This window comes from Artibeus jamaicensis, unplaced genomic scaffold (genome assembly GCF_021234435.1).
Source record: "Artibeus jamaicensis isolate MK-2021 breed Jamaican fruit bat unplaced genomic scaffold, CSHL_Jam_final contig_729, whole genome shotgun sequence".
Taxonomy (NCBI): Eukaryota; Metazoa; Chordata; class Mammalia; order Chiroptera; family Phyllostomidae; genus Artibeus; species Artibeus jamaicensis.
In genome coordinates, this window is record NW_026521939.1 from 3,253,145 (window position 1) to 3,262,262 (window position 9,118).

The 9,118-nt window shown below is 45.7% G+C and overlaps 1 protein-coding gene across 5 annotated transcripts in view; it reads left to right on the forward strand.

Moving 5' to 3' along the window:
• MARF1 (meiosis regulator and mRNA stability factor 1) overlaps positions 1-7,938 on the forward strand; it is a 43,119-nt gene extending 35,181 nt beyond the window's left edge. For 4 of the 5 annotated variants that reach the window (XM_037129084.2, XM_037129086.2, XM_037129089.2 and 1 more), the window contains 5 exons: positions 303-515; positions 1,639-1,699; positions 1,786-1,884; positions 3,475-3,645; positions 5,397-7,938. In XM_037129084.2, coding sequence (XP_036984979.2) covers positions 303-515; positions 1,639-1,699; positions 1,786-1,884; positions 3,475-3,645; positions 5,397-5,641 — 789 coding nt within the window. In that variant the 3' untranslated portion in view covers positions 5,642-7,938. The remainder of the gene's footprint in view (positions 1-302; positions 516-1,638; positions 1,700-1,785; positions 1,885-3,474; positions 3,646-5,396) is intronic. The other variant, XM_037129087.2, reaches the window with a different exon arrangement.
• Positions 7,939-9,118: the final 1,180 nt, after the last annotated feature.

A 9,118-nucleotide genomic window follows, 5' to 3' on the forward strand; every position in this document is an offset into this window, starting at 1 on the left:
GTCTTGTTTGAGGCCACAGGTTTGCCAGTTTTCTTCCTTTCTGACTCAGTATTTCCCCAGACCGCTGCCTTTTTAGACTTGCAAATAGAACTCAAGTTTGCTCAGGGCTTCATCTTTTTGTGGGGGCAGTGCAGGGAATTCCTTGAACGAATACCTCCCCCTGCTTGGCTTATTGTCCATTTTCAAGTTGACTAGTCAAGGTGCCTAGCACCTTGTCATTGCTCAGATGGAGGCTCTCACTTCTGGGGGTCAGGGGCAGTCACTCCAGAAGTGTCTAATGCTGTGTTTTTCTCTTGGACCAGGTTTTCACTAATGATAAGACAGAGGAGTGTGTGAAGCTCACAAGTCTGTATTTGTTTGCCAAAAACGTGCGGTCTTTACTTCATACTTACCACTACCAGCAGCTCTTCCTTCATGAATTTTCTGTGGCCTATACCAAGTATGTCGGAGAAACACTGCAACCCAAGACTTACGGCTACAGTAGTATCGAGGAGCTCTTGGGAGCAATCCCACAGGTGAGTGTTTTCTGAGCTTCTTGGAGAGTATCTCCCTGGATCCTGAACAGAGCAGGAAATGTCAGGCATTTTGAACAGATCCTTTTATAACATACAGTTTGCATAAGGTGAATGATTTTAGTGTCTCCCTTATTCTGAAAACCTTTATTGAATTCCTAGACCCCACCCTCAGGAAGGTGTTGGGTAATGGAAGTTTAGGACACCCCAGCAGGTGATGAGTCAGTGCCCATGCAGTAAAGAGCAGGCACACTGAGAGAGAAGAGCCATGGGCAGGTCAAGGTTGTGTGGGAGTTAACCATGTGGCGAGGGGGGGAAGAGGGAGATCCAGGTAGAGGGCATGGGGTGAGTAGAGATGCCTGATGGTGAGGTAAGAGCTCAGTTACGGGGGCCTTTGCAGCAGCAAAGGTTAGGAGCTGCACAGTGAGGAGCAAGGGGAGGAGCTGCAGGTTTGCTTGTGAAATATAGCACAGTCACTGCTGTGCACAGTAGACTGGAGAGAAACCGGAGGGAAAGAAGAAGGCGCTTGGCCAGGACTCCTGCGATTGCCCGGGTCAGGGTGAGAGTGGTGCAGGGGCTGAGCATGAGTGAAAACCATAGAGGAAGAAGGGTGGGGCACATGGCAGGTGACATCCGGGGCTTGGTGATGAATGCCCGTGGGAACACTCCGGGAGCCCAGAGCTGGGCTGCGGGGGTGGAGAGCAGCATCAGTAGGGAGAGGACTTCGTTTTAGGGTTAGGATAACAAACTTAGTTTGGGGGGAGTCTGGGAAGTCTCCATTAATTCTTCTGGGTGTGTTTAGTTTCTGGAAAAAATAGTAAGGGCTCTCATGTGAGAATTGGCTTCATTTATAGACCAGAACTGGTGTTGGGAAGATGATCTTTTTAAAAGCCATAAAGAATATTTTTAGAGCTGAGCATCACAATTTTTAGACTACATAGCTTTTTATGAAACATGTTTCTGCCAGCCTCTGTTGCTTTTTAAAAAATGGTAGAGAGTATAGAAGATTTTTTCTTGGCATTAGTCCAGTTCTAAATTCTAGTATGTTTAAGGCAGACACAAGTCACATTATTCCTGAATTTTAGGGCTTTTCCATTACTTAACCAGTAGTATGTCTTGTGTGCAGGTGGTCTGGATAAAAGGACACGGTCAGAAGAGGATTGTAGTGTTAAAAAATGACATGAAAAGTAAGTAAGCACTCATCCCTGACCCCTTCAGATATCCTGGTTCTCTCACTGACTTCTCCCTCTGACAGGTGCTCTTTGCCCTCTAGGTCATTTGAGTTCAAACTTGCCCTCAGCTACTGAGCATATTCCAGAGGTGCCTAAGTCTTGCACAGCCTCGGAAATCAAACTCGGAGCAGGTGAAGATGGTAAGAGAGGAAAGATAAAGCAAAGCTGATGAAATTTTAGGAGAAGCGGCTTGCAGTGAGGATCGGGTGGGAGAGATGTCAGTGGGTTATTTTTATTTATTGAAGTATTCATTCATACATTTTTTCAAAGTATGTGGTTAGTAACAGAAAAAACTGGCCTATGTTTGATAACATTTTATGGTTGACTGGTTAAGATTCTTAAGGGATGTTGGTATTCCCAAGATGACATGTCAACCTAGTTCAGATGTTAAAGGAAAAAATTATTCTGACACTCCTGTTAAACAGTAGTTCATGACTATTGCAAGAGATTCAACTCTGCTGCACTAGGGAAGAGCGATCAAGCTCAACTTCGAATACAGGGACAGTGGGGATTTATATATAGTCAAGGAACAGACTGAGGGTGTCAGTGGACGGGAAGTTACCTGTAGGGAGACTTCAGGGGCAGGGGGATTCTAGCCCAACTGACCCAAGAGGATTCTTGCTGAAGGCAGGCCAAGGACTTAGACGTCACAGTGGTGGGATGCTGGATGAGTGACTCGATCAGATAGTGTGGCTGGAAGATTCACAGTAAACTGCCCAAGATCTTTGCTAAGACTCGGCAAGGACAGGACAGACATGGAAGGCCAAGTCAAGGTCTAGTGGAGATGGGGCCTTAGAGGAGCCTGATTCAAGTTGGGTCAAGGAGAGTCTTTGTCACAGGACATCCCTGGGTAAGACTTGATGGTAATTCATTAACGTTACTCCAAACAACATTGAGTCACTTCGATTTTACATGGAACCATCTCCATAGATTGAAATCAGCTCACTTGCATTCTATAGCAATTTTAACTTTATTCAGACTTTTGAATCCATTGCTATGTGTGACAATTTTATCTTAATTTGACTATGCAAGTCATTAGATAGTGTTACTGTGTTCTGTGTTTATAACTCAGTTATATAACATTTTATGTTTTATAATGCACTTTAAAGTAACTCGTCTCTCTCAGATGTCAGAACAACCTTCAGGAGTAGTTATCTACATTCTACAAATGAGGAACGAAAATCCCCAGAGGTGCCCAGTGGGTTGGGCATTGTCCCACAAACTGAAGGGTCACCATTTGGATTCCCAGTCCAGGCACAAGCCTGGATTGCGGGCCAGGTTCCCAGTAGGGAGCACGCAAGAGGCAACCACACACTGATGTTTGTCTCCCTCTGTTTCATTCCCTTCTCTCTAAAAATAAATAAATCTTTAAAATTCCCAGAGGTTAAGTAGCTTACTCAGGATCGCTCAGCTAGGAAGCGACAAAATTTGAATGCAAGTCTTGTAATGCTGAGCTTTGCTCCTTTAACTACTTTTCACCCTCTCTACGGGTGTGTTATTTCCCTTCGGAACCCTTTTTCTCCGATGGGGCCCTGGGGAGATCCTGGCCTGTGGCATCGCACTTACCAAAGAGAGAGACCCAGATCTTTCTGTTAATGGCTCTTTTTAAACCTTGAGTTCTGAGTACATTCTGGTGTTTTTCATCTTTAAGGCTTCGAAAGAAAGCCTCAGGCGCAGACTCGTGGTGGACTGCTGTCCGAGTCGAGTCACAGCCTGCCTTCTCTGTCCAGGGCCCTGTCCCACGGAGCAGGAGCTTCTGCGCCTGACCAGCGACTCCCCTGTGGACCTCCTCTGTGCACCTGTCCCTTCCTGCCTGCCGTCCCCTCAGCTGAGACCAGACCCTGTTGTCCTTCAGTCTGCTGATCTCATTCAGTTTGAGGAACACCCCCAAGAGCCTTCTGGTAGGATATTCTGTGTTACGGGCTTTTCTCTGTGGGCTTAAAAAATAAAATCACCATGCCAGTATATTCCATGTTTGATAGAGGTGGGGAGAACTGTACTTTCCCAGGCACAAAATACCTGTGTTGATTATGTAGTACCCTCTCGTTCTGTTAAGGTTCCTCCAAAATTGGGCTTACAGCCCGAGGTGGCTTGGGGAGCAAGCAAGGGCGAGTTATGAGGAGTGACGCAGCTAAGCTGTAAAGGAGGCACACTCATCACCAAATATACGTGTCACCCATTGCAGATTGTGCAGAATGACTCCAGAGGGTGTGGGGCTTTATAAGGGTATGAGCTGGGGAGGGAGGGGGCAGCGTTTGTCTTGACTCCAGACTCTGCACAGGGATCTGAGAAGGAAGAGAAAGTAGAGGGGTTGAGCACTGGTGAGGCCGGCCTACCTGTCTCTCACTGCGCGCCGACCCCGCGCTGGGGCTGACAGACTCAGGCACGTTTAGTTCCCACCTCGGCTCTGCAGGTTAGGTGGCAGGCATAGCTTGCATGGTGACTGGCGATGAATTTGTCTCTGGGCTGCCTACCTAGGAAGTGGCAGAGTTGGGCTTGAACCCAAGGCCTCTTGTCTTTCTGCTGTATCACTTGACCTGAGAGGATGGCTCACCTCCTCTAACGAGGAATTTCCCTCGTCATCTTCACTGTTGTGACCAGACCTTTCCCTCGGCCTTCCGGGAGACCATAGAGACAGCCTCCTGACCACTGGGTGGATTTCACAGCCCTTAGTCTTCTCATGCGGCGTTCGGCACTGTTGCCCAGGGAAAGAACTGAGGCTGTTCATCTGGAAAATAGGAGACGGGGGACCATACACTGGGCTTCTGATACTAGAAGATCCAGCCCCTGGAATGCGTGGCTAGAGCTGGTGTCGGGTTGATACGAGCTCTTCCGTGGGGCTGTTGGCTTGGTGTGCTTAGTACACATGAATCACACTATACATCAGCTATTCCCGTGTGATGAGAGAAAGAAAATAATTGGAATGGTGTGGGCAGTTCTGTCTCCCATTTTCCTCAGTGAGTGTGTCAGCCTGAGAAGGGAGCTGGGCCTATGCCATCCCCTCCACACCACTCTCACCCTCTGTGTGCCTTTGGTAAGAGAGCCCTGTGCACACACAGGGGGTCTAGTGCATGACAGTACATCTCTTCTGAGCACGTGGCTCTGTGTATGCAGCAGATTAACACCTGTGGCTGGGCTGGAGAAAGAGCACCTGCCGCATTGCAGGAAAACTGGCTGCGTTTGACGTCCTGGATTTTCTAGGGCAGTCATAACTCTGCCACTCCCACCTTACTTCCCACCCTGACCTTACATCCACACAGCGTGAGGTCCTCTGTCAATGGCCTGGGCCTGGATGCCCTCCTGGTTTGAATGTCTGTAAGTCACATGTGGCCTGTGGATCCTTAACTACCTGACAGAGTGAATGAGCAGAGAATCCAAAGTAGAAAAAAAATGTTTTGAAGTCATTGCCCACTGATTTGTAGCCAAAAGTGAAGATCTCTAATGCTTTGTAATCCAGGGGAGAGCTGAGATGTAGTTTATAGCTATTTGACTGTGACATATAATATTGGCCACACAGCTAATATGTAAATGGGGACATGGATGTGACATTTGGGGAGTTATTTTTAAATTTTTTGTGAAAATATGAGAAACTTAAAACTAATATTTCTTACAGGTTTAGAAAAGCTGAATCTCTGCTTTTCTGTGTTTACAGAAATTACGATTTTAAACCAAGAAAAGAACATTGATACTCCAGTACCAGTAAATAACAAAAAGCCGACCTCTGACTCCAGCTCCTCCCGCTCCTCAGCCGCTGCCCCGGTGCCTCCCTGTCCCTCCTCAGAAACCCCCGAGTCGCAGCTCAGCAAGGACCCTGTGGAAAGCCCAGCCAAAAAGCAGCCCAAAAATAGAGTAAAATTGGCAGCCAACTTTTCCTTTGCACCTATAACCAAGCTTTGACTCATTTTGAACATAGAATTAAGATGGGAAAACACTGTCTGATTCCACACACAAAAGTGGGCTCAAAAAACCCAGCCTTTGCTGTTTTAATGAAAACCCCCTAGAAGCCACTTCTTTCATCTTTAAATGTGTTCCATAATGTTTTGTTCCTTTTACATTGAACACAGCTTTGAGCTGAAGTTTTTCTTTTTTTTTTTTAACCCCAATTATTTGAACTCCAATTATTTGAAAGAAAAAAAAAAACCTTCTGGTATTTGTTAAAGAATTCTTAATATATTTTACCAAATTTTTCTTAATTATTATGAAATAGAATGGTGTTCCATAAGAAGGAAGCAGTAAGAACTCAGTGGGAGGAAGTAGCTTTACTTCCATTAAAGCCGCATCGGTGGCGTAGTCCTCCGTGTAGCATGATGTAGTCTCTAAGCCTTCGCTTACTGGTATTCTCAGACAGTATATGCATGATGCGTCTCGAAGCAGAGCCTGTTCAGTGACCCTGCGTGTTCACACACTGAAGAAGGGTGGGCCAGGTGGTAAGAATGTATTTTCAGGTTGGATGTGAAGGTTTCCGGCTTCCATGTGACTTGTAAGAGTGCCTTGATTTTTATTTAACTATGTCTGTAGTTGACAAATGTGGTTTCATCACAAAATTTTTAAGTGTTTCCACTTTGGGGTTCCACTTAGGAGCTTTCTAGAAAGTTGAGGATGATTTAAGCTTCCCTTTCGTGTCAAGTTCCAGTCTGCTGATGTACCTTAGGTAAAGGAAGAGGAGATGGTCTGGTGTCGTGAATTTAAAGTCAGCATTTGAAGTCCAACACACATTATTGTGTGTCAGGAGGCAGTGTGGGGAAGAGTGTCTGATTTTCTAAAATATGCAATGCATAAACTACAGATCAGGGGCGGTGCTGATACTCTTTCCAGTGGGAACACACAGAAATTCTATCTAAACATATAAAGGCCAGGGGTGATCAACTTAATGCTGGTTTTGGCAGTTGGGAAGCTTTAAGTGTATATAATATTTGTGTGTCTGGAGTGTCTGCTTTAACTCAGTTACTTCTCACTGCTGGAAGCATGTTCAGGTTTTTTGTGGTATGTGATGTTGGTATTCGGGAAAAGCCAGCCTTGAGAGATCACTGCCCTGTGGAATGACCTTCGCCCCGAGGTGGCTGAGGCAGACTGGCGGTCTCTCACCCCTCCCGGAGAAACCCGACATTTACAATGGGTTGTATTTGTCGGGTAGAAGGCGGATGCATTCATAGAGCAGACAGAGCCTGTTGGCAAAAGGTCTTCCACTCGTTAGGTGGTTTCTTTTGGGGAAATGTTTATATTTTGTAATTTCTGGAAAGCCAGAAAATGGGCTCTGATTTTATAGCCAGCATTTTGATAAAATGCCACAAAATAAGGGCTATAAAGAGATTTTTACAAGTTAGGTTTTTGTTCCCCAAATCTTTTCTACGAAGCCAGTGATTCCCATTTCTCAAGACATAGCCCCAGCCAAGATGGAACTACACTGGAAACGCCTTCTAAGCGTGGTGGCACTCTGCAAATCCCTCTGAAGGCATTTCCTCTACAGGCAGTGGGACAGGAAGGACGGTGCAAATGTGCAACTTTTTAAAAGAAGCTTTTAAACAGTGCGATGTAGTTAATGTTGAGTAATCAGTCGCCTTATTCTGAGATTTCATAAGGCTGAGTTTGCACACTTGGACTTTAGTTTTGCTCTCATGTAAAGAACTGTGGATTTTAAAAACATAAGTCACAAGGAACTGTTACAAGTCACAAGGAACAGTCTCAAAGAGCAGCTTCTTTGGGTGGCAAACAAAGAAGAGACTGAGTTATATGCTGTCATGTGAATGTGGCCACACCATGCATGCGCTGGAGTCGCCAGTCAGCCGGGGACGCGTGTGTGACTCTAACACTTGCTGTTTGAAGATAGGAAAGTACAGCAAAAGTTCGTTGTGTTGGTAATGTATATTCTGCAGTGGCCAGTCAATTGCTATCTATTTTTTTATCCAGAGGCTTAATTAAATGATGTGACAAAATGATGTATCAGAATTAAGACAATGAAATTCTTTATTTCTGGGTGGAAAGATGTACCAGACTAGATTTATCTTTAAAAAAACGCGTAAGTTATCACCAAAACCCCCTTTCCTGTCTTGCACTGTTTGTATTGGATGGGGCTTGGGGGAAAGATGTTTTTCTCAACTGTCTACTTTGTTTGGACACTTTTTTTTGTGGTTCAAGTGCTGTTTTGTGTGTTGGGACCAAACAGTTGTCAATAAACGTTACAAGCAAGCATCCAATCTGAGTTGTGTGTGTGTGTGTGTGTGTGTGTGTGTGTGTGTGTGTGTGTGTTGTGAGGGTTATAAACCAGTCTAGCTGTGTCATCTTTTCATTTTGTTTCCGCCAGCTTCTTGCCCTTTCTAAAAATCTGAGGTGGAACACAAATTGGTCTGACATTTTAGAGACCCTTTTAATTTGGCATCCAGCCCTGGCAGGTAACTGAACATGGGCCCTCCATGGTTTCCTACCTAGTTCTGTTACAGTCGTGTGTGGGGAAAATACAATAACCACAAAATGCTCTGGTTATAGAACTAGGGTAATTGCTAGGCTCTCCCCTGTGAAAGAAATCCATTTTGCGGGCTGCCGCGGTCTTGGTCGCTGCCAGGCATGCTTTCTGAGTGAGTCCACTTAGAGAACACTTCTGTCGTGAATTTCCATCGTGAGGCTCTTTCCCTGAGACTAGTACTGCTCACTCCTTGTGTGAATCTGAAAGGACCTAGAAGAGACTTTGGCGTTTGGGTAAATTGCTTCTTGATGAAGTGCAATTTTCAAAAGAGCAACATTAAACTTGAAGCCCTTTGGAAAGCCTTTAGAAACATCTCTTGGGTAGCAAAGTTTTGCAGAAAAGCTTGAGCTGCCATGGCGCCCCTTTAGAGCAGGGCAGGGAGGTTTTGTAGGTCTCAGTGTAGGGTTTGAAACAGGAATTCGTGTTTATCCTTGCGCATCTCCCACCCGGTCTGGAGAAGATGGCTGAGTAAAAGCGACTTGTCCCTGCAGAGGAGATGCCATCTAGGACCTGCCTCCACACATGCAGTTAACCTTATCTGTCTCTGTATCACAAGAAGCATCATGCTTTAAGATCTGTCTGGTTTCTAACCGCTGTAGTGGGCAAAGACTGAGTCGTGTTCAGGAGCATCCCTGCTTCCTCCCTCACCAGTGACCTGTCGTAGCCTCTTACCCTGCAGATTGGGCTCTGGGGCTGGGGGAGGAAGACCCCCGATCACTGCCCCATAAACCAGTTAGTGCAGTCCGTGCGACAGCTGGCCCATCTTCCACTGCTAATGTGATTACAGTGTCAACCTCTGCTGACTCAACTCTATGGGGAGAGGTGCAGAGATGACAGATGCAATTTCCTCGTTTGAGTTAATACTTTCAGGGCAGGTGTTGAGTCTGTTTCCTGGGAGAGTTCTAGTCTTTCTT